The 24,992-nt window shown below is 44.8% G+C and overlaps 1 protein-coding gene across 1 annotated transcript in view; it reads right to left on the bottom strand.

Moving 5' to 3' along the window:
* Positions 1–24,992, bottom strand: part of LOC311241389 (CCR4-NOT transcription complex subunit 2-like) — a 64,558-nt gene that overhangs the window by 6,459 nt on the left and 33,107 nt on the right. Inside the window, exons 6-13 of the mRNA XM_084330195.1 lie at positions 23,289–23,368; positions 23,005–23,130; positions 21,441–21,571; positions 20,352–20,475; positions 17,430–17,586; positions 17,050–17,111; positions 16,415–16,464; positions 892–992 (exon numbers count right to left, since the gene is read on the bottom strand). Coding sequence (XP_084186321.1) covers positions 892–992; positions 16,415–16,464; positions 17,050–17,111; positions 17,430–17,586; positions 20,352–20,475; positions 21,441–21,571; positions 23,005–23,130; positions 23,289–23,368 — 831 coding nt within the window. The remainder of the gene's footprint in view (positions 1–891; positions 993–16,414; positions 16,465–17,049; positions 17,112–17,429; positions 17,587–20,351; positions 20,476–21,440; positions 21,572–23,004; positions 23,131–23,288; positions 23,369–24,992) is intronic.

Below are 24,992 nucleotides of genomic sequence, written 5' to 3'. Positions count from 1 at the left end.
CATACTTATACATTAGACCATACTTTACTATGAATATGTGAATGAAAAAGTTTAACGTTGCTACACAATGAACAATACATATAGGACTTTGAATGGGCCCTAATAATGGCAATGTAGCAATAGAATTTAAAAAGTTATAGCCCTGCAAAGAAGGGGACTTTCTCTATAGACAAATAGAGCTGGCAACCTACGGTTGATAATGAATTTAACCCATGGCAGCCAAAGTGTTAATAATAATAATACAAAAAAATTCTGGTTTTCACGCGGGCTAGGGCTTAAAATATTATTTACAGTCAGGCTTATTTTCGGGCAGGGCCTGAAGTTCACAGGCTCGGGCTGGGCACGGGCTTCATTTCAAGGCCCTTGCAGACAACACCAAATCCCATAATTCCTTACACGTAACGTGTCTGGCTGTGTGACGTCAACTTGTCAGCATGAAAATTACAGCCAAACATGGCACTGCAACTAAATAACACAAATACAATAGGCACATTTGTGACTGTTACAAATATAACACGTTTTATACTTGTGCTACAAGATTTTGGCCTGTGCTACAAAACTATCAACCTCTATAGCACCAGTGCTATGTGCAAAGAAAGTTAATGTACAGCCCTACAGACATGATGTGACCCATGTATCGCATATTTTATACTGAGGAAGAAAAACGGAGCAGGATTGGTAAACAGGAGTGGGATGGGAGTGGGATTCTATAAAGGTTTGGCTCGGGATTGGGATCAGTCCTCTGTGGGAGTGGGAGTTTTTCTAAACTCTCACTTGGGATGGGATGGGATTATTTCTGTGGGAGTGGGAAGGAGCGGGAGTCAAAATCCACTCACATGTCAGCCTCTAGTGTGCATGCTGTATATGTGTGTGTGTGTGTATATTCCGTACAGTTCTGCTGCAGCTAGTAGTTGTAGCAGGTCTCCTCCATTCATGTAGTAGAGATAGAAGAGTAGATCCTCCCCATACCTAGATAGCTTTATAGCTGCTAACTAGAGAGAGAGACAGAGAGACAGACAGGAGAGAGAGAGAGAGAGAGAGAGAGAGAGAGAGAGAGAGAGAGAGAGAGAGGTTAACATGTTATACCTTAAAAAGTTATCAAGTTAAAGGAAAACCCAACATTTTGGGAAATTAGCTTATTTGCCATCTTCCCTGGAGTTAGACAAGAAGATGCATACCTTTTCTTCTCTGTGCGTGCAGTAGGCTTAGGGAACAGCCGCTCCGTTAGTGTAGCTTAGCTTCATCACTGGAAGTGGGGCAGACCTTTACCCTGAAGTTCCCTACAGTCCCCAACAGTCACGAAATACATTTACCACGTGGAGAAATAAAAAATAATTGAATTCGACATTTACGTTTTCTAGGCAGATATACTCTGAACTATTATTTGCCGAACCACTCCTCTCTGGGCTCAGTGATTTCACGCGACGCAGTGCTACTTTCTAACGCGAGACCAGTGTTTGTTTACATTCTCATTTCATTCAAAGGATCCGAACCGATTGAAGTTTATGGATACCATGACTGTGGTAAGTTTTCATTTATGTTTTTCGATGGAAGGCTGTATTCCATCTGTCTAACGTTAGCGAATATTGTGAGATTGATGAATAGGACGTCACTTTGCTGGACTATCGACCTAGCATAATATTCCTCAGCGGTCCCTGCATCTCTAGGCTTTTGATTAAATACTTTCGAGAGGCTTGCTGACTGGCGTTACATTAGCCCATATCGTGACTGTGCTGCACGCCAACAGGGTTTGGACAAGTGAATCCACACTCGTGGTATTATTATTAGTCTTGTATTATGTAACGCTAGCCCCTTTCGTGACTGTGCTGCACGCCAACAGGGTTTGGACGAGTGAATCCACACTTGTGGTATTATTATTAGTCTTGTATTATGTAACGCTAGCCCCTTTCGTGACTGTGCTGCACGCCAACAGGGTTTGGACGAGTCAGCGTTACATAATAAACGAGACTACACTAGGCTACTCGTAAATTGGCTAACCTATTTTGTTTACTCAGGAGTTCAGGTCATATGAACAGGTCTATGACCAAAAGAGCATAAACGTGTCTTCATTGTTTAGTTTATATAGGCTACTATCACCAAGCCTTTCACCCCAGGCATTACAGAGCACTGCTCGATCTAGTTAGCTAACGTTATACCAAGATGCAAACCGAATTTGCCTGGTGCAAATAAATGCCTTTATTCTACTGTATTTCAATAATATTATCTAATATGGTATTGTTTTCATATGCCGTTCACACGCACAATATATGCTTACCTAGGATTTGACTTGATTCAACAACAAAGCAGTCGGAGCAATGGCAAGCCGAAAACTGTAGAAATTGTAGTTATTTGAAGTTTGGATTATTTTTTTTCACAACTCAGGTAGGTAAATTAAATTTCTTGAGACTAAAGTACCGAAAAAAGGTACCGTTGGGTACCGGTATCGATTCACAGGTACCGGTACCGGTTCAAATGTGAAAGGTACCCATCCCTACTAATCACAGATGACTACACAGCGTATGGTCATAAAACAAATTGAACATCTATATAAATAATCTAGAAGGTATTGTACTAAACTGCTAAACTAAACTATTACAAGTGCTGTGGTGAGGTCACATGTAACGTTCTGTGAAGTACAAGGAGGTAAGAACACAACAAAACATGTATTTGTGTGATTAGGTCTCTATAGGCCAGGATGTGTTACACAAGCTTAGTATGTATCCACAAAGTGTGTGACCAAGACTAATGTCAAGTCAAGAGTTTTAATTGTCACGGCATACAAGTATACAATGAAATGCGGGTGGTCTTTCCCGCAACGATGTGCAATACAGTGGTACAACATATAATAGAATCCAATAAAAAAACAACATTGTGCAATAAACAGGTAACAGGTAACATGGTGTGACATCTCGGTATCTGTACATAGTTATTTACAGAGCATATAGGACATGCTAGGTAGCTTTGGTAGTGCAATACACTGTTCCTGTTATTCTAATTTAAAGTGGCCTTTCCTTTTGGCCATAAGTGTGCGGCATGAGTGTGTGCCCGCTCATGTTAAAGTGTTAAGTGGCTGCTAGTGTGTGAGCGTGCACAGCGTGCATGTCGTGGGCGTCCGGGGTTCAACTCCCACTCAGGGCGATCCCTTAACAGGGGTCGAATCGACTAAACACAACGCAAGTAAGATCACACCGGCTACATGTGTTCATGTGTGCTTGTGTGTGGATAGTTCAGTGTTCTGTGGCACTCAATGTTCATTGTTCAGGGCTCTGATGGCCTGGGGGAAGAAGCTGAGCCTAAGCCGCTCTGTCCTAGTAGCTGGGGTTCGCAGGCGTCTGCCTGACCTCAGCAGCTGGAACAGGCTGTTATTGGGGTGGTGAGGGTCTTTCATTATCCTGCAGGCTCTGGATTTGCACCTCTTGTTGTATAGAACCTGCAGGGGAGGTAGTGCAATACCCGTGGTACGCTCGGCTGAGCGCACCACTCTCTGTAGGGCCTTCTTGTCTTGTGCCGTGCTGTTTCCATACCAGGCAGTGATGTTTCCGGTCAAGATGCTCTCTACAGCTCCTGAGTAGAAGGACTGGAGTATCTTCCCCGATACTCTGAACTTCCTTAACTGTCTCAGGTGGTAGAGGCGCTGTTTCGCCTTCTTTACTACTGTGTCTATGTGTGTTGACCATGTCAGATCCTCTGAGATGTGGACCCCCAGGTACTTAAAGCTGCTCACCCTGTCCACGGTAGCCCCGTTAATCATCAGTGGTGTGTGTGTCTCCTGCTGTCCTCTCCTATAATCCACGATCAGCTCCTTGGTTTTACCAATGTTCAGGAGCAGGCTGTTGTCCTGGCACCAGCGTTCCAGTACCTCAACCTCCTCCCGGTAGGCCTTCTCGTCGTTGTCCGAGATCAGCCCCACCACCACCGTGTCGTCTGCGAACTTCACTATGGAGTTGGAGCTGAACTTGGCCACACAGTCGTGTGTGTAGAGTGAGTACAGCAGGGGGCTTAGAACACAGCCCTGGGGGGACCCGATGCTCAGGGTGATGGTGTTGGAGGTCTGACCCCCCACCCTGACCGCCTGGGGTCTTTCACTCAGAATGTCCAGTAACCAGGCGCTCAGGGCGGAGCTCAGACCTAGCTCGATCAGCTTGTCCACCAGTCTGGTGGGGACTATGGTGTTGAACGCTGAGCTGTAGTCAATGAACAGTCTCACATAGCCCCCCTTCTGACGGTCAAGGTTGGAGAGGGTGCTGTGCAGTACCTGGGAGACCGCGTCGTCAGTGGACCCGTTTGTCCTGTATGCAAATTGCATAGGGTCCATATCACTGGGGAGGGAGGCACAAATGTGGTCCTTGACCAGCCTCTCAAAACATTTCATGACCACAGAGGTGAGTGCCACCGGTCTGTAGTTGTAGAATAACTACTGTCCAAAAGAATAGACGTGACCCTCTTGCGCCGCCCCTGTGCCTCAAATAGATCCGCTATCAACTCTATCTTTAATCTTTCAAAATGTTCAGTTGCTATCGCTATTAGCTCTATCTTTAATTTTTCAAAATGTACAGTTGCTATTGCATGCACTCATCTGTGTTTCACCACACACATGAGTGCATGCTTACCAACTGTCCGTCTGCAACACTACTATCACCGACATCTAAGAAGGGAGATCCCCCCTTGAACGGCCCTTCTAAGGTTTCTCTCCTCCACATTGCCTGTGGAGCTTTTTTTCCCTATTGTTAGGTTTTAGTGAGTTTTTCCTTACCTTCGCGTGGGGTATGTCTGGGAGTGCTTGCATTCTTTCATTTATTTGCATTCATCTAAAAAATGTTTGGACCCTATGGTGTTCTTGTTCTGTTCTTGACTTATTGTTATGTTGTCTTCTTGACTTGTTTAAAGAAGACCTGTACGGCCCATGGGGACATTAACGTGTGTTGTCGGGCCCTATAAATAAATTTGATGATTGTCCAATACGTCGGATTCCAATAGGTTGTACTTTATATAGAATCTTCAGCGCACGTTACATTACAGTTGAGTTCTCATCAGGTTCATTCATAAAACGCTCTCTGTCAATCACCTAAAAGGACGCAGCTGGTAGCAGGTGCAATGCATCCTGGGACTTGTATTTCTTGTGGTGACTAATGTAAATAATAGTATCTCTGACTAGAATAAACAAACACTCTTCCACTTCCACTTCTTCTTTCAAAGGTAAACAATAATCGATATTAACATATATGTAATATAACTCATAATCATTAACCTGGCCTATTAAGTTACAACATTCTCCCCCCCGATGAACTGCTAGTTCATCCTAGACCTCTAAACAATATAACAACTGAATAGGTCTCCTCAACAAAGTTCCTGAGGTAGTGCGAACTGTGCACGACCTCACAAGTCCATCTCGGCCTGGGAACAGTTCCTTGATTCTTCCCAGCTTCCAGGTTTGTCTGGGAGTGTTATCTTCTCCGATGAGTACAATGTCACCCTCTTTCAGAGGGGTGGGTGACGGCGTGTCACAGCGATGTGCTGATTTCAGATCCAGCAAGTAATCCTTACGCCAGCTATTCCAGAAGCTGGTTGCGAGTCTCTGCCTGTACTTCCATCTTCGGTTGAGCTCTTTACACTTAGGATTTGAGCGTTGTGCGTCAACTGGGAATGTCTTGGGCGGCAGAGACGTGAGTCTTTTACCCACCAGGAAGTGGGCTGGGGTCAACGGCTGTGGTTCATCCACTTCATTGTGCACAAAGGTCAGAGGCCTAGAGTTCAGGATAGCCTCAACCTCCGTTAGGACTGTGCACATCTCTTCAAAGTTGAGTGAAGCTCTTCCAAGCACCTTCCTTAGGCATGTTTTTACGGATCTGACAAGCCTCTCCCAGAATCCGCCCCACCATGCAGCTCGCTCGGCTATGAACTTCCAGGTGATGCCCTTTTCTGAGAAGAACTCCAACAGCTGTGGGTCTTTGATGGCCTTCCACAGCTCCTTCAAGTCCAGCTCAGCTCTCTTGAATGTTCTTGCGTTGTCCGAGTAGATAACTTTACATATTCCTCTTCTGGCAATGAATCTTTTCAGAGCTAACAGGAATTTCTCTGTCGACTGATCTGAGACCAGTTCCAGGTGTACCGCCCTGGTCACCGCACAGGTGAACAGTGCAATGTATGACTTCGTCACCGATCCATTTGCCTTCACATAAAGCGGTCCTGCAAAATCCACACCTGTGACTTCGAAGGGTGGGGATTCAGTTATTCTGTCTCTTGGTAAAGGTGCAGTGATCTGACATCCAGCCTTTGCCTTGAATCTCTTGCAGACAGTGCATCTTGCTAAAACACGCGTGACTAGCTGTCTAGCACGCAGGATCCAGTATCTTTCTCTTAGTTGTACTAAGGTGTCCCTCACTCCTGAATGCATTATATTTTCATGACGGGACTGTATCAGCATTTCTGAGTATCTTTGTTTTCCGGGCAGAATCCACGGGTGCTGCTCTCGGAAGGTGAAGTTGGACTGTTGCAGTCTTCCTCCCACGCTGAGCAGTTCATATTCATCCAGGAATGGTTGGAGTTCCTTTATTTTACAGTCATTCGTCAGATTCTTTCCTGTCTTCAGTAATTTGATCTCCTGACTGAAACTTTGTTGTTGTATTGTCTTGATCCAGTACCTTTCTGCCTCAAAGAGCTCGTCAGCAGTCAGCTCTCCTTGTGTCTTTGTCTTCCTTTGAGCATTGGTTATGAATCTCTTGATCCAGGCAGTCACTCTTAAGACCCTTCTCAGTTTGCTATATCTTGCCAGCTCCAATACTGGTTCAGAGAGATCTGCGTCATTTGCAGTAAGCTGTACTGTGACCTGGTGATGGCACTTGAGTTCTGTGTGAACTTCTTCTGGAACCTGGCCCTCATCAGTCTCCTCTGACTGATCAGGTGACTGGTCAGGTGTTGTCAGAACTTCAGGTCCGTACCACCATAGCTTGTTCTGTATCAGGTTTTCCACAGTCTGTCCTCTGGTAGGGAGGTCAGCTGGATTTACCTTCCCTTTTATGTGTGACCATGACTCTGGGTTGGTCAAGGACTGGATCTCTGTCACTCTGTTTGAGACAAACTGTTTCCACTTGTGAGCGGAGCTGCAAATCCAGTGCAGCGTAATCATAGAGTCTGTCCACATTGTGATCGGTTTGTGTTCCATTTTCAAAGTCTTCATCAAGTGGCTGGCTAGTCTTGCCCCAATCACAGCTCCCATGAGCTCCAGGCGCGGCAGTGTCATTTTCTTGAGAGGGGCTACCCTGGACTTGGATGCCACTAAGCTCGTTCTAAGTTCTCCATCTTGGTTTTTGCCCTGCAGGTAGGCCACAGCACTGTAAGCCCTTTCACTGGCGTCACAGAACACATGTGGTTTCAGGAGGTGGCTGTTCTCTGTCTGCAGGTCTATTCTGTACCATCTTGGGATAGCGAGCTGGTGTAGCTGGGGGAGCTCCGAACACCACTGTTGCCATTCTCGAGTCAGATCAGGTGGTAGCTCCTCATCCCAGGAGAGTCCTCTCTCCCACATTTCTTGGAACATGCACTTGACTCTGACTGTGAAAGGAGTCAGGAACCCAAGGGGGTCATAAATGCGTGCAGACGATTGCAGAACACTTCTCTTTGTGTTCTCCTTCTGTTTTAGAATGCTCACCAGTGGCATTAAGTCAAAGGTGAAGTCATCAGTTTCTGGCCTCCATACCAAGCCGAGCACTTTCAGTACTGCTCCGTGTGTCTCTGGCGCCACCGTGAGGTCAGTTTTGCTCTTCTCCCATTTTTCCATCAATTCAGGAGTTTGTCATCCACTTGCAGAGGTCCATGCCTGCGGTCAACAGCATTTGTTTAGCAGTTGTCGTCACAGTGTAAGCTTCTTCAACGTTGTGTGAACTTGCAATAAAATCATCGACATAAAGTGATTCTCTCAATGTCTCTACAACGGATGGATGTTCTGTCTCATACTGTTTCAGGTGTTTCCTGATTGTAGCAGCGAGTAAGAATGGACTTGGGGAAGCGCCAAAGACCACTCTGGTCATCCTTAACACTCGTGGCTCTTCCTCCTCTTCTCCCTTTGGTGGGCCAGTGAGCCACAAGAACCTCACGGCATCTCTGTCCCTTTCTGCAAGGGATATTTGCAGGAAGGCCTTCTTGATGTCTGCCATGAAGGCGATCGCATGTTGCCTGAACTTAATCAGGACGTTGAGGAGGTCTGGGTTCAGGTTGGGTCCTGTGAATAAGCAGTCATTGAGGGATGGATGGCCATTTTCATGAGATGAAGCATCAAACACTACTCTCAGTTTCGTCGTCACCTTGTCCTCTCTGAGTACTGCGTGGTGAGGTAAGTAGTATTTCACACTGTCTGTCCTTGCATCATCCTCCGGCACGTCCTCTGCTATGTTCTGTTGTAAATAGTCCTCCACTACTTCATGATACCTGCTGTAAAGGGTAACATCTTTCTTTAGTCTTTTCTTCAGACCATCAAACCTTTTCTTAGCGATTCTGTAGTTGTCTTGGAGTTCTGTTCTTCCTGCCTTCCATGGCAACTCCACTTGGTATCGCCCATCTTTAAAGGTTGTTGTTCTCTCGAACATCTGTTGAGCTTCTTCTTCTGCTGGGTTCTGTGTTTTCTCGCCTGTTATACCCAGAGACTCAATTTCCCAGAATGCCTTTAGTTGATTGGAGACAAGTGTGTCTTCATCCATGGGGATGAGCATGCATGCTGCCTCAGCTACACTTGACATGGACACAGGCCCCTGCACAGACCATCCAAAGGTGCTCTCCACCGCAACCAAAATCTCTGTCAGCCTCTCCACTTTGCTTGATACTATTTGCCAATAATAGTCTTCTCCTATCAGGATGGAGAGCTCTGGATCACTTTCATTTCCTGGGAAGTCTGCCAGTCTCAGACCCTTTTTCTTGAGCTCATGTTGAACCTGGTCACCAGGCACCTTCATCACTGCTGAGCACACCTGTGGGGTCTCTATAGCCTCTATTTCGATTTTTTGCTCGGTGTCCCAGACATTCCTCAAGGTGACCTTCACTGTGTTGTACTGTGACATTGTAGGGACAGAGGATCCAAACGTGTGAAGAGTGAGTTTCTCTTGTCTCATTACTGGTAACTTCAGGCTCTTCACAAGGTTTCCATGGATGAAGCTCCTCTGACTCCCTCCATCTAGTAAGCAACGAGCTATTACCCTGCCTCCTGGGCCTTCCACCCATGCCTTGGCAGTTTGTAACAGCACAGTGTTCTGTCCATCTGGTTTCATCTTCACTGAATGAGGAATGACTGAGGAAACAACAGCCTCTTCCGAAACAGGGGGTTTCTGCTCCTCACTTTTCTTGCCAGTGCACACAGCAATGTGATGTCTTCTTCCACAGGTTGCACAGGAGACCTGCTTTTTACAGAATTTGGCTATGTGTTTCTGTCCTAAACACACAAAACATCTTCCCATTCGCATTAGTCTGTCTTTACGTTCAATAACGTTGTTGTCTGGGCAATGTTCTGCTTTGTGATCAGCACTGTCACAGAACAAACAGTTGTACACCTGGCTGGCTGTATGCAGTGTAGCAGTAGATTGCATGCTGGGTCTTTTTGGTCTCACTTCGCTGAATGAGTAGGCCTGTTTCCATGGCTTGCTCTCTTCTTTCTGATGGTTGGATGTTGTTGTCATTTGCAGTGCTCTTTCTCTGCTCTGAACCTCCCTCTGTAGGAATGTGACTATTTCAGAAACTTTCCATTCATCATCTACCCCCCTCTGACGACTATATTCAAGAGCTATGCTATCTGGAATCATCTGCAGTAAAATTGGGCATAGCAGGCTCCCGTAGGTTTCTGACACTACACCCAGTGACTCCAAGCTCCTCATTTGAATTTCACATTCATCATATAGCTGCCTCAATGCATTCACATCAGAGGCTTTCTTCACAGGAGTAAGATTCAGTAGTTTTGACATGTGAGCACTGATCAGTAGATCTTTCCTTCCAAATCTATTTTGTAATAAAGTGACCGCATTGTCATAGTTATCATCTGTTAATGTCAGTCCTGCTATTGCCTTTGCAGCTGGTCCAGTGAGATAGGTTTTCAGGTAAGTAAACTTCTCTCTTTTACACAGTCCATCATTATTGTGAATAGCAGTTTCATACTGGCTCCAGAATTCCTGCCATTTACTGACATCTCCATTATATTTCTCAATGACCAATCTTGGTAGCTTTACTGACTGTCTCTGTGATCTTGCTTCAGTATCACTCACCCGCCGGGCCTCTGCTGTCAGTTCCTTTTGGTTCCTTATCACTCGTTGTGCGCGGCTCCGTTGGATAATGATGCGCTCCTTGTACGTCTCCGATGATTCAATCTCCGCGTCCAAATCATCCATCAAAGTTAGCTGCTCTATTTCCCGGTTTATTTCATGCAAACTGTCCTCCTTCGATGCCAGTACAGCCAACATAGTTGTCAAGTCTTCAACACTCTGAGCCTCATTTCCAATCTCAGCGTCAATCTGAATTAAAATACGTGTAGTACCACCTCTGATGGCACCGCGCTTCCGTTTCTGTCTCTCGATTTCATTCCGACGTTCTGTTTCATCCATTCTATCGTTATATCCAAATGATCTAAATGATCCAAAGTTCCCTGGTTTCGGCACCAAAAATGTAGAATAACTACTGTCCAAAAGAATAGATTGTCCAATACGTCGGATTCCAATAGGTTGTACTTTATATAGAATCTTCAGCGCACGTTACATTACAGTTGAGTTCTCATCAGGTTCATTCATAAAACGCTCTCTGTCAATCACCTAAAAGGACGCAGCTGGTAGCAGGTGCAATGCATCCTGGGACTTGTATTTCTTGTGGTGACTAATGTAAATAATAGTATCTCTGACTAGAATAAACAAACACTCTTCCACTTCCACTTCTTCTTTCAAAGGTAAACAATAATCGATATTAACATATATGTAATATAACTCATAATCATTAACCTGGCCTATTAAGTTACAACAGTAGTCATTTGGACATGTTGGGGAGGGTTTCTTCGGTACAGGGATGATGGTAGACATCTTGAAGCAGGCAGGGACCACTGACTCCGCCAGGGATTGATTAAATATGGCAGTGAACACCGGGGCAAGCTGGTTGGCACAGGACTTAAGAATGCGTCCTGTTATACCATCTGGGCCAGCAGCCTTCCTGGTGTTCACCTGCATAAATGCTCTTCTCACACTGTGTACCAACTTTATGTGTACTAATGGTATAAGTATCAACAAATAAGATAAGATATTCCTTTATTGATCCCCTTGGGGAAATGCAGGCATCATAGCAGCATTGGGGGGAGGGGCGGTACAGGTACATGGTCAAAGTAGAAGACATGATGCAGGTCATAAAGTTATAGTGCAGTGGGGAAATAAAAAAAGAAAATAGGCAGTGTAAATAATATAACAAACGCTTGAGTATGTGCATATGAGCAAGTAGGCAGTGTAAATAATATAACAAACTCTTGAGTATGTGCATATGAGCAAGTAGGCAGTGTAAATAATATAACAAACTCTTGAGTATGTGCATATGAGCAAGTAGGCAGTGTAAATAATATAACAAACTCTTGAGTATGTGCATATGAGCAAGTAGGCAGTGTAAATAATATAACAAACTCTTGAGTATGTGCATATGAGCAAGTAGGCAGTGTAAATAATATAACAAACTCTTGAGTATGTGCATATGAGCAAGTAGGCAGTGTAAATAAGTCAAGGTGCAGATGGGGGTCTGTAGTAGTGGGAGTCTGAACTCTGCAGTACTCTCTTCTGAGGTGTTGACTGTGGGAGGCTTCTGGTGGATCCTGCTGGACGTCACTCACTTCACCATAATTGATAAATGACAGAGCATGAATAAAGAAAATTATTATTCATAATACATACATGAAGGCAATAGATTTGTAATGCAATGCATTACATCTGATCAAACATATTCAACGGCATATGAAAACAATACCATATTAGATAATATTATTGAAATACAGTAGAATAAAGGCATTTATTTGCACCAGGCAAATTCGGTTTGCATCTTGGTATAACGTTAGCTAGCTAGATCGAGCAGTGCTCTGTAATGCCTGGGGTGAAAGGCTTGGTGATAGTAGCCTATATAAACTAAACAATGAAGACACGTTTATGCTCTTTTGGTCATAGACCTGTTCATATAACCTGAACTCCTGAGTAAACAAAATAGGTTAGCCAATTTAAGAGTAGCCTAGTGTAGTCTCGTTTATTATGTAACGCTGACTCGTCCAAACCCTGTTGGCGTGCAGCACAGTCACGAAAGGGGCTAGCGTTACATAATACAAGACTAATAATAATACCACGAGTGTGGATTCACTCGTCCAAACCCTGTTGGCGTGCAGCACAGTCACGATATGGGCTAATGTAACACCAGTCAGCAAGCCTCTCGAAAGTATTGAATCAAAAGCCTAGGGATGCAGGGACCGCTGAGGAATATTATACTAGGTCGATAGTCCAGCAAAGTGACGTCCTATTCATCAATCTCACAATATTCGCTAACGTTAGACAGATGGAATACAGCCTTCCATCGAAAAACATAAATGAAAACTTACCACAGTCATGGTATCCATAATAACTTCAATCGGTTGGGATCCTTTGAATTAAATGAAAATGTAAACAAACACTGGTCTCGCGTTAGAAAGTAGCACTGCGTCGCGTGAAATCACTGAGCCCAGAGAGTGGTTCGGCAAAAAAAAATCAGAGTATATCTGCTTAGAAAACGTAAATGTCGAATTCAATTATTTTTTATTTCTCCACGTGGTAAATACACAGGTCACAACATGTTTACAGGAACGTTTTGGAGTTGTATTTGGAGTGTATTTTGTGACTGTTGGGGACTGTAGGGAACTTCTGTTCAGGGTAAAGGTCTGCCCCACTTCCAGTGATGAAGCTAAGCTACGTTCCCTAAGCCTAATACATGCAGAGAGACAAAAAAGGTATGTATCTTCTTGTCTAACTCCAGGGAAGATGGCAAATAAGCTAATTTCCCAAAATGTTGGCATTTTCCTTTAATTCCACTAGTTTAGAATCTCTGGTAGGACCTGCTAGTTACCCTGCCGAGTGGGGCATCACATTCACATCTAGCTTTAGGAGAGAACGGTGCACCTTTCCATTCAATTATTGACCGATAATCTATCACATCTCATAACATCAGACTAGACTTTAAAGTTAGCTTGTGTTTGCTTCAAGCAGACCCTCTGAGATGCTTTAAGAATGTGCCTGCATGTACTCAAGTAGAGGCAGGGAGAGAGAAGTAGAAAGAGAAATACAGATGAGAGAGAAGAAGAGAGAGGGATAAGTATATAGAGACAGGAGTAGAGAGAGATATTTATATTGATATAAATTATTGGATTTTCTTTGGTTTTCTACATACTCTATTATTCAGAGGAAGTGAGCAACAAGTTAAAATCAACGAGGTCGAGCTGCTGTCTGTACGACCTGACTGAAGCTCACTGAAATCTATTGTGTGTGTGTGCTGTGGAGTACATTTCAGTGAGCTTCAGTCAGCTCGTACAGACAGGAGCTTGACCCCATTGACTTTGTATTGGTTTGTGGCTAACTAGCTGGAGCTAGCGTGAGGAACAGCATAGATTGAGCTGAGAAAGGACTGATCAACAACATCATTGGTCAGTAGAATATAGGATAGGGTTTTAAAAAATCACAACTTTCCCTTTAACACTTTAACTGCCGAAGGTTAAATTCATGATATACCATCCCTTGCCAGCTCTATTTGTCTATGGAGAAGTTCCCCTTCTTTGCAGGGCTATAACTTTTTAAATTATATTGCTAGATTGCCATTATTAGGGCCCATTCAATGTCCTATATGTATTGTTCAGGGTGTATGAACGTTAAACTTTTTCATTCACATATTCATACGAAAATATGATCTAAAGTATAAGTATGTTTTCATCTCTTTCTGCAGCTTTCTCCAGAACGTGATTTATAGCCCCAAATGCATTATATTGATGATCAAATACAGTTTGGTAGCGATCGGTGCCAGATGAAAAATGTCAAATGGACGTGCTTCTAGAAGTTTCTACGTATCATCTGATGATGACCGGATGGGCGGGGGATCGTTTATAATTCCGTGGGCAACGTTATACCATTCATCTAATGTGGGTCAAATGTTCATCATAGCAGTTAGTGTCGAACACGGTAATACTACACGCTAAAACTCACCCCAGTCTCCGCGGGCCGTTGGGCGATCAGCGTGGGGTAGACAGTTTTCCATTATGGGATGTCGAAATACCCGGTCCATTTCCAGGTTGTATAATAGTATATACGTCCAAATAACGTTGTTTATTGAGTTAGGGCGAGCGATCTATTATCGAGTGTTTCAAGATGGAGTCGCGGGAGCTATAGAGAGTGGCCGGAAGTAATATGGGTGATCACCACTTCATCCACATGACTTCCTGTTTGGCGCTTCTGCCGATCGGCCACCAGATGGCGCTCTTGAACCGCTAGAGGGTTGAGAGGAGGCCAGCACTGTGTCTCAGGGCTGCGGAGGAAAAATATGATTTCGATCACAGATTTTTGAAATGTTGATATTAAAGACGAGTTAGGGCGTCCTCTGCAACTTTAGCATGGCTAGGAAAGACGCCTAAACACGTTTTCGGCACTTAAAGTGTTAACCCATTAAGGACCAGCCACGAGTTTATACGGGTTTCGGTGCCATGCGTTGTGGACCAGAGGCACGTATATAGCCGTGGCAAGTTGTTATTGTTTTATTCCATATTAATAACCGGATCAAGATCCCAGATCGGCTCTGCAGATCTACCCTCCTCTGTGGAATCGGCAACATGCAATACCAGCCAGATCCTCTTAGGGGCGCCATCGCTCCACTGCAGTATCATTGTGGGCGAATGGAATCTTCTTTTTTTTTACCTTCCAATGGAGGATCATATTACCCTGATCCGAAACGAACATCATGCACCGTGTATTACGTTGCGAATCGCAGATTTCACCATGGAATAAGAGGATTTATCATCAACCAATGGACATATCGATCTACCAGATGCCGATCGATAACGGGGAAATGCTGGAGGGTATCCCACGGGCACACGGTAAGATCTTTATCACCTAATTTACAGCCGGATCGGACCTTGCTGTGCAACGCAAGCAGTCTATCAGTGAATGTGACTAGTTACACGGACACTGTATTGGTAATCAATAATACTAATCGACGTCCCCCGCCGCCCCCCTTTCATCCATACATGCTTTGGGACAGCCTGGATCATATGCAGTTTGTTTTATTTCTTTAGCATATATAAAACGGAAATGCCGTTGAATATAACGTTAGTAGCCTTTAGCTCCATAACTAGCTTTCCAGAAAATAGATGAGACGAAATCTGCGATAAAGCTTATATTCACGGCGCTATAAAATGACAACCTACCGATGCATTTTTTTTTCTTTAAGCCATTTTGAAGGGACGGTTTATGCACTCAATTGACAATGAGAATGGACAGATAGCAACACTATAAAGTATAGATATAGCTGTTACAAAACCCACATGTTTGTTTACATTCCCCGGTCCTCTAGCCACTAATTAGACTAAGCCCATCGGTCGTCAAAGTGTTAAGCATACTTCTCCACAGACAACAAATACAATAAACAGTTAACTTCAAAAACAAGGATTGTGTGACGTGATATTTTAGCTGTATCACCCAGCCCTCCCTGCCCTACCACCACACCAAACCTACTGCCCCACCAAACCTACTGCCCCACCAAACCTACTGCCCCACCAAACCCACCACACCAAACCTACTGCCCCACCAAACCTACTGCCCCACCAAACCCACCACACCTACTGCCCCACCAAACCTACTGCCCCACCAAACCTACTGCCCCACCAAACCCACCACACCTACTGCCCCACCAAACCTACTGCCCCACCAAACCTACTGCCCCACCAAACCCACCACACCTACTGCCCCACCAAACCTACTGCCCCACCAAACCTACTGCCCCACCAAACCCACCACCACACCAAACCTACTGCCCCACCAAACCTACTGCCCCACCAAACCAAACCCACCACACCTACTGCCCCACCAAACCTACTGCCCCACCAAACCCACCACACCTACTGCCCCACCAAACCCACCACCACACCAAACCTACTGCCCCACCAAACCCACCACCACACCAAACCTACTGCCCCACCAAACCCACCACCACACCAAACCAAACCTACTGCCCGACCAACCCTCCCACCACACCATTCCTACAAACCCTCCCACCACACCAGTCCTACCAACCCTCCCACCACACCAGTCCTATCAACCCTCCCACCACACCAGTCCTACCAACCCTCCCACCACACCAGTCCTACCAACCCTCCCACCACACCAGTCCTACCAACCATCGCACCACACCAGGTTCTTACCTTGTCCCTTATGTGAATATTGGTTAGATATTCCGACGGTACGTGGAAGTCTGTAGGAGACACAGAGAGGTCAAAACATTAAAATATGGACTTTAATCAAACACTACTCAAATCTAGTGTTGAATTTGGCTGACACACCTTGAAGGGTATGTTCAGAATGTTGGCACCCTAAGCCCTATTTCCTACTTAACAACATTGTTGATCAACAAGAGTCCTTTCTCAGCACAATTCACGCTGCTCCTCAGATACCCGCAGCTCTGGCTAATATGTTAACCACAAAACCAATGTAATGTCAATGGGGCCACGCTCCTGTCTCTATAAGCCCTGAAGCAATCACTGAAACCTACTTTGTGTGCGTGGAGTAGGTTTCAGCGTTTATTTCAGGGCTTGTACAGAGTGTGGCCCCATTGACTTTACATTGGTTTGGAGCTAGTATGAGAAACAACGTGAATTGTGCTGAGAAAGAACTGATGCACAACATCATTGGTACGTAACTAGGAAGTAGGAATATACGTCTAACATTCTGAACACACACTTTAGAATGGCCGCCACAGAATGTTTGATGGTGTTGTCAACTTATAAAAACCACTTTGTTCACTGTGATTTGACTTCTGGGTCTTTAGTTATAAACTCACCTATGTCTTGTGGCCGACAGGGAGCCGACGCCCATGGAGACGCAAACTTAGGATATAAGTTCCTGAGAAAGAGGGGGGGGGGGGGGGCAGAGAGAGGTAGACAGAGACAGAGAGAGAAAGAGAGAGACAGACAGAGAGGGGGGCAGAGAGAGAGAGAGAGAGAGAGAGAGAGAGAGAGAGAGAGAGAGAGAGAGAGAGAGAGAGAGAGATTGAGAGACAGAGAGAAAGGCAGACAGACAGACAGACAGAGAGGGAGACAGAGATCAAAGGTGAGACTAAATGTTTTTCCATTGAACACACTCAACAACGCATGGTCCTCGCAAGTATAGATAAAAACCTGTGTGTGTGTGTGTGTGTGTGTGTGTGTATAAAAGCCGTACTCTGGAGAGTTGAGGTTGAGGCCGAGGGTTGTGAGGTCGGAGCCCAGTGCTAGATGGACCATGCCGGGGTCCGTCTCCGCCGCTCGTATGAACGTCAGCAACCCGATCATCCCAAACTGGTCCGTCACCATGCCACCCGGGATGTTGGTCACGCGGCCTGGGAGAGCACATGCACAGAGGAACATGAACAAACAAGAAGGCAACCAATAGGAGAAGAGTAGGGATGGGAGGATACGCTTACCTCATGATACCTATTAGATGTTCTATTAGAGACAATGTTATCTGACCATATTGGCTTATTATTACAGATATTATCGGTATCATTGTGTGTTTACAAGCTCGGTTCTTTTAACCCTTTCACTGCCACACGACAGAAGGTTAGCCCTTTACCATCCGCGGATGCTAATGATGGAGCATCGCCGTCGGTTGTGTGATAGTAAAGGGCTAACCTTCTGCATTGTCACAGTGAAAGGGTTAACCGGCTGCCGTGTGGCAGTGAAAGGGTTGAGCTAGCATGAAGATAGTGGTATCGCATGAAACTAGAGGTCATCTTGAGGAATCTGTGATAACCAGCCATGTCATGCTAGCTTACTGGCAAAGTCGAGTCAGATTTGACCTCTGACCATGCCCTCAAGATATCTGACCATGACGTCTGACCTCAAGATATCTGATTGAAAATGGGCTAATTTGGAAACACACAGCCGCTGGTCCTTATTACGCATTATTATTTATTGTATCTACTTTTTCTCCTCCTATTTTTCTGTATTTTTCTCCCATCCCAATTTTTCTTTTTAGTCGTTTAGTCGCCAATTCCCCCCAACTCTTCCTGGTCGTTGCGCCCATTTGCCCCCCACTTGCCAGTCTAGGGAGCCCTGAAGTCAATCACATGCTTCCTCCGATACATGTGGAGACAGCCAGCAGCCTCTTTTCACCCGACAGCGAGGGCTCTCACTGGGGAAGTGTAACGCGTGGGAGGATCACACTACCTCCCCCAGTTCCCTCCCTCGCTGTGCAGGCGCCCTGACCGACCTGTCGGAGTCGCTGTTTACAACGATCAGGACCCACCCCACCGGCTTTCCACCCGCTGACACCGCCAATTGTGTCAGTATGGACGACCGACCAAGCCGGATTCGATCCCACTGTCTCTGCGGTGGTAGACAGGCGCTTAGTCCGCTGCGCTACATGGTCGCCCTGGTCCTTATTATTTTGTTAAACAGTAAAACATCCCACCTCCAGTACATTTTTCACAACTCATTGATAACCAAATCTGAGGGATCCTGGCTAGAAATGTGTGCAAATATCAGCCAATTATTCTGCAATTATTCCAAATAATCGGTATTAGCCCCCAAAACAGTATTGGTCTGACTGGTATAAAAACATACAGTTCTATGGTAAAAATTCAATAACTATTATATATCCACATTATATTAGTGTTGTGACAATACCAAATGTTTTACTTCGATACCGATACCAGCCTAAGTACCAATACTGGTTCTAAAATGATACCAGGGCAAAACACCTAAAACATCAGGAAAAGCAACCCTACATTATATCATGTTACAGCACAATACTACCTAATGCACAAAGGAGAATATACACATTATGTATTATGCTCAAGTTATTCTACTTATTATTTAGGTTGTTGCCCAAATATTAGACTAAAGCAAATGAGGTGAGGTGAGTCTTGTGTTGCTCTCCTATCCATGTCCATATGGATCAGTTCAGCCTCTGATTCATCAACAGATTCAACCAATGCATCATGGGATACATCTCGCCCCTGGTAGGTTAAGATGGTGGCTAACAGCAACAGCTGGTTTTGACGTGGATAGCATAGAGCAGTGGTTCTCAAACTGTGGTACGCGTACCACTAGTGGTACTTGGTGGTACTGCTGGTGGTACTTGAGAACATTTCCAAAAAAGCTAAAAAAAAAAAAAAAAAAAAAAAAAAAAAATTGCAGTCAGGCCACTGAACTTAGAAGCAGGCCAGGCCAGTGTTTCTGGTTGCGGCAGCGCGATAGTTAGATAATCTAAGTGGGGAACAACCAGGAGATCACTGTGACAGAGAGTAATGCAGTCTAAACAGTCATAAATCTTTAATTCAACTTCAGCCCTGATCATAACCATTTATTTTTAGATTTCTTGTAATGTCAGATAAAAAATGAAATACTCCCACTTTTCTGAAAAGAGTTGGTGTTAAATCTGACATTACAAAAATCCATCAAAATATGTGTTGCTGCTAATCATTGACACATGCTTAGCCTGTAATAATCCCCCCCAGAAAAATGTACTTTGCATTTGATATATTGTAAATATTTTACTTTTTGTGTGTTTTTTTTTACACAAGTGTGTGTGTGTGTGTGTGTGTGTGTGTGTGTGTGTGTGTGTGTGTGTGTGTGTGTGTGTGTGTGTGTGTGTGTGTGTGTGTGTGTGTGAGAGAATGACGGACAATTGCTTGCTGTGTGAGAGAGAGAGAGAGTGAGAGAGAAATAGAGAGAGAGATAGAGAGAGAATTAAGTACATTTGCTGAAATACAGTTGTTCTTAATTTTCTCACTTGCTATGTGAGAATGTTAGTTATTATGTTCTCAATGCCCCTTGCATTGTATGAGTTGTGTGGAAGCGTTTGCTAGTTCTAGTGCTATCCCTTTGTACATTGTGGCTGTGTCTGACAAAAGTTAACAATAAATAATGGTATTAGGAATACATTTGCCTCCTGCGTGAACTGTGCATAGCTGAATAGACTGTATTTTAACGCCGGTCATATGGTGGTACTTGGAGAGCCAGCTACGTTCTCAGGTGGTACTTGGTGTAAAAAGTTTGAGAACCACTGGCATAGAGTGCTTTTTATGTTGCGACATCTCTGCAAGGAATGGCACAAAAGTGTGTGTGTGTGTGTGTGTGTGTGTGTGTGTCTCTCTCTCACCATCTGGTAACACCTGGATTCCTTTCTTCTGCTGGTTGTTGTTGCTAGGCACCACAGAACCCTTGTCACCAGGGAACTTTGGACCATCCGCACTGGAGGCGGGCTTCCCTGATGAGTTGAGATTCTGATTGGAAGAAAAAGAGAGAGAGAGGATGATGGACAGCAATGAGAGCAGGGATTTGTGTACGTCTGCGTTTAACCCATCCTAACTATTTATGAGCAGTGGGCAGTCATGGGTAAGTGTTAGGGGTTAAGTGCCTTGCTCAAGGGCACTTCAATGGTGAGTAGTGAGGGAGGGGAGAGTATTATTCGATCGCACCCACCCCCCCCCCCTCCCCCTTCCACAATTTAGCTGCCAGTCCGGGGGGATCGAGACGGCCAACTTCCAGTCACAAGCCCACTACTCAAACCATTACATCACTGATAGAGATGAGAGGGGGAAAAGAGGAAAAGATCAGAGCAGAGGGGGGAGGAAAGAGAGGAGAAGATCAGAGCAGAGAGGGGAGGAAAGAGGAGAGAAGATCAGAGGATGGGGGGAGGAAAGAGAGGAGAAGATCAGAGCAGAGGGGGGAGGAAAGAGGAGAGAAGATCAGAGCAGAGGGGGGAGGAAAGAGAGAAGATCAGAGCAGAGGGGGGAGGAAAGAGGAGAGAAGATCAGAGGAGAGGGGGGAGGAAAGAGAGGAGAAGATCAGAGCAGAGGGGGGAGGAAAAAGGAGAGAAGATCAGAGGAGAGGGGAGGAAAGAGAGAAGATCAGAGCAGAGGGGGGAGGAAAGAGGAGAGGAGGAAAGAGGAGGGGAGGAAAGAGAGAAGATCAGAGCAGAGGGGGGAGGAAAGAAGAGAGGAGGAAAGAGGAGAGAAGATCAGAGCAGAGAGGGGGGGAAATAGGAGAGAAGAGCAGAGCAGAGAGGAGAGGAGAAAAGAGGAGAAGATCAGAGAAGAGGGGAGGAAAGAGGAGAAGATCAGAGCAGAGGGGAGGAAAGAGGAGAGGAGAAGATCAGAGCAAAAAGGAGAGGAAAGAGGAGAAGAGAAGAGAAGAGAAGAGAAGAGAAGAGAAGAGAAGAGAAGAGAAGAGAAGAGAAGAGACCTACCGTTTTGCTGTCATGGTTGCTGGCTGTGGGGTCTTTAGTTTGGTAGTTTGGCCCAGGGAGAGCTGGGAAATCCTCGTTATGGATGGAGAAGTCCTGGGACTGCTCATTGGACGGCTTGGTTACCATGCCAACTGCACCAGACAGAGGAGGGAAGTGGGTTATATCTTTTTTGGGCAATTAACAGTGAGAAATAAAATGGGCTTAACTATATGGAAGCACCATTTTCTCATAATGTGTTTGCAGGTTAGCTAACTAGTTAGCTCCATACCATCCATACAGATGAATACACAACAACCAATCACGTGAGACGTAAATGGAAGATTGCTCCACGTCTACAAGGTAAATGTGCATGTTCTTGGTATCTAGGGACATCTACGGACCTCAGGGAATGTATTCCCAGTGTCCGAAATATTGCGTCTGTTACTATGCTTGAGTACAATTGTAATGAATCAAAGGAGAATATAAATTATTATAATTTTTCCATCTTTGACAGTGAATAACACCATGCTAACATTGACCAGACGTGAACAATTGTGGAAAAGCCACTGAGCTCATTCAGCACCTTCTTGAGATCACGTGTACTAAAGATCTAAGCAAATTAATAAAGAGCAGATGATTTACAGAGAGAGAGACACACTAACCATAGAGACACACTAACTGTAGAGACACACTAACCGTAGAGACACACTAACCGTAGAGACACACTAACCGTAGAGACACTAACCATAGTGACACACTAACCGTAGAGACACACTAACCGTAGAGACACACTAACCATAGTGACACACTAACCGTAGAGACACACTAACCGTAGAGACACACTAACCATAGAGACACACTAACCGTAGTGACACACTAACCGTAGAGACACACTAACCGTAGAGACACACTAACCGTAGACACACTAACCGTAGAGACACACTAACCGTAGACACACTAACCGTAGACACACTAACCGTAGAGACACACTAACCATAGAGACACACTAACCGTAGTGACACACTAACCATAGAGACACACTAACCATAGAGACACACTAACCATAGAGACACACTAACCGTAGAGACACACTAACCATAGAGACACACTAACCGTAGTGACACACTAACCATAGACACACTAACCGTAGAGACACACTAACCGTAGAGACACACTAACCGTAGAGACACACTGACCGTAGAGACACACTAACCATAGAGACACACTAACCGTAGAGACACACTAACCGTAGACACACTAACCGTAGAGACACACTAACCGTAGAGACACACTAACCGTAGAGACACACTAACCGTAGAGACACACTAAGCGTAGAGACACACTAACCGTAGAGACACACTAACCGTAGAGACACACTAACCGTAGAGACACACTGACCGTAGAGACACACTAACCGTAGAGACACACTAACCGTAGAGACACACTAACCGTAGAGACACACTAACCGTAGAGACACACTGACCGTAGAGACACACTAACCGTAGAGACACACTGACCGTAGAGACACACTAACCATAGAGACACACTAACCATAGAGACACACTAACCATAGAGACACACTAACCATAGGGCGCCCGTCCGGCCAGTGGGTTCAGTAGCGGTGTGGGATTTGAACCCCCGTCCCTCCGACTCCTGTCTGCCAGCGCTGGGAAGTCTGACAGGTCCAGGCCTGTTACGTTCTCACTGCCATCTAAAACACACACGTGTCACACACACACACACACACACACACACAGTGAGGAAGAACACAAGTTGTATGAGCAGGTGCGTGTGTGTGTGTGTGTGTGTGTGTGTGTGTGTGTGTGTGTGTGTGTGTGTGTGTGTGTGTGTGTGTGTGTGTGTCATTACCTGTACCATTGAAGATATTGCTGGATAGAGAGTTGTTCATTCCAAATGCTGGAGTTCTGTTCATTCCAAACCCTGCCATACTGACAAACAAAGCACAAAACATTGACATGTTCTTAAAACATGCTCTTTAACTCTTTGCCCGCCAAACCCGAGAAAAGGCGGGTTTCGTCGCCAACCGTTAACTCATTCAGCGCCAGAGGGTGCTGTTTACTGTTACTGTTACAGCGCTTTATATACGTATACGAATACGTGGCGGTGTTTGCAGGGCTCAAACTATATTATATATCATAGCTATGGATATAATACTATTGCCCATTTGACATCGAGTATCTATTGTTCAATTTGTGAAAAAGAAAAAAGAATTCATCCATACATTCCCGTTTTATACCGTGGTGAATATGAATATAGTTTTAGAGTAATCCTGTCTAATCCCAGAAAACTACGCTATGCAGCAATACGTGCATTTCACTAAAAACGTGCCGTTTCTCACCTGTATACGCTACTATTTCGAAATCAACGCTATATTATCAGTATTATGTTTCATCATGAATGCATGAAAGGGTGGGGGGGTGCTTTGATGCTTTGATCGTCACCAACGGAATACGTTACACAGTACATTACACACATACGGTCCGATTGCAATGAAGGAATTATTGGATCAACGCAAGATTGATACCATATAGCCCTTACCTTGACTAGGATGTACTCCAAAAAGAATATTCCAATTATCTGATCGCCATTCCAAGTGTAGAACATTTGTGATGTCACAGTATGATGTCATGATCGAACATTCTGGAACATTGGTGATGTCACCGTATGATGTCATAACCGACATCCTAGAACATTTGTGTCTCTATATAGTCCACAATTCTCTCAGAACGGGCAGTGTGTAGCTTGAAACAGGACTGAACAGATAGACTAAACAACGTAGATTGCAGCCTGCATTTCTCAACCAAGGTGCCAAGCCTACCGTTTTGCTGTGGAAAGAGCCGGCAAGTTGATTTACGAGTCGAGTCGAGTCAGGCCAAGTCATATTCTTATTTTAATCTCCACTGTATTAATATTTTTTATGCTGACTCTCCGGGAGTCGAGACCGCAGCCTCTTGCATTGGTGACGAGCACAATCTCCGCTAAGCCACCTGACCGCTGTATTTTTTTTTTAATAGCGTTAGTGTTTTAAGGGAGCCTACTAGTTTCGGTTTCGTCGATAATCCAATGTACAGTTACCCCCCCCCCCCCCAACCTCCTCCAATGTACAGTTTCTTCGTCAAATGTATACTCTCTTTTTTTAGACTTGTTGTATCACAAACAATACTGTATTTGTAAATCCTAACAGAGATTATATACATTATGATAGGGAGGAGTCTACATTATGGGGGGTGGGTGGGTGGGAGAAAAAAGATACATACGGTGGGGAGAGAATATACGGTGGGGAGGACTGTCTACAGATACACCTGTGTGATGTTGCTACGGAGTTAAGGATACTCGTCACAACCACAGCAGAGGACTCACGTATTTGTACTGTGAAGTAACACGACAATGACAAATGTGTTGTTTCTGTTTTTCTTTTTGACATAGTTGCGGAACACGGAACAAGTTAACAACTCACCACTGTCTACAGCCCCCGCATCATACTGTAGCCTAGGCAGTCTCTTGAAACACTGCTATCTTCAAACTTCCATTCCTCTCGAAACTTTCTTTTGT

Source organism: Notolepis coatsorum (assembly GCF_963971535.1).
Source record: "Notolepis coatsorum genome assembly, chromosome: 15".
NCBI lineage: Eukaryota > Metazoa > Chordata > Actinopteri > Aulopiformes > Paralepididae > Notolepis > Notolepis coatsorum.
Note: the sequence above shows the minus strand (reverse complement) of the source record. Positions and strands in the feature narration are given on the sequence as shown.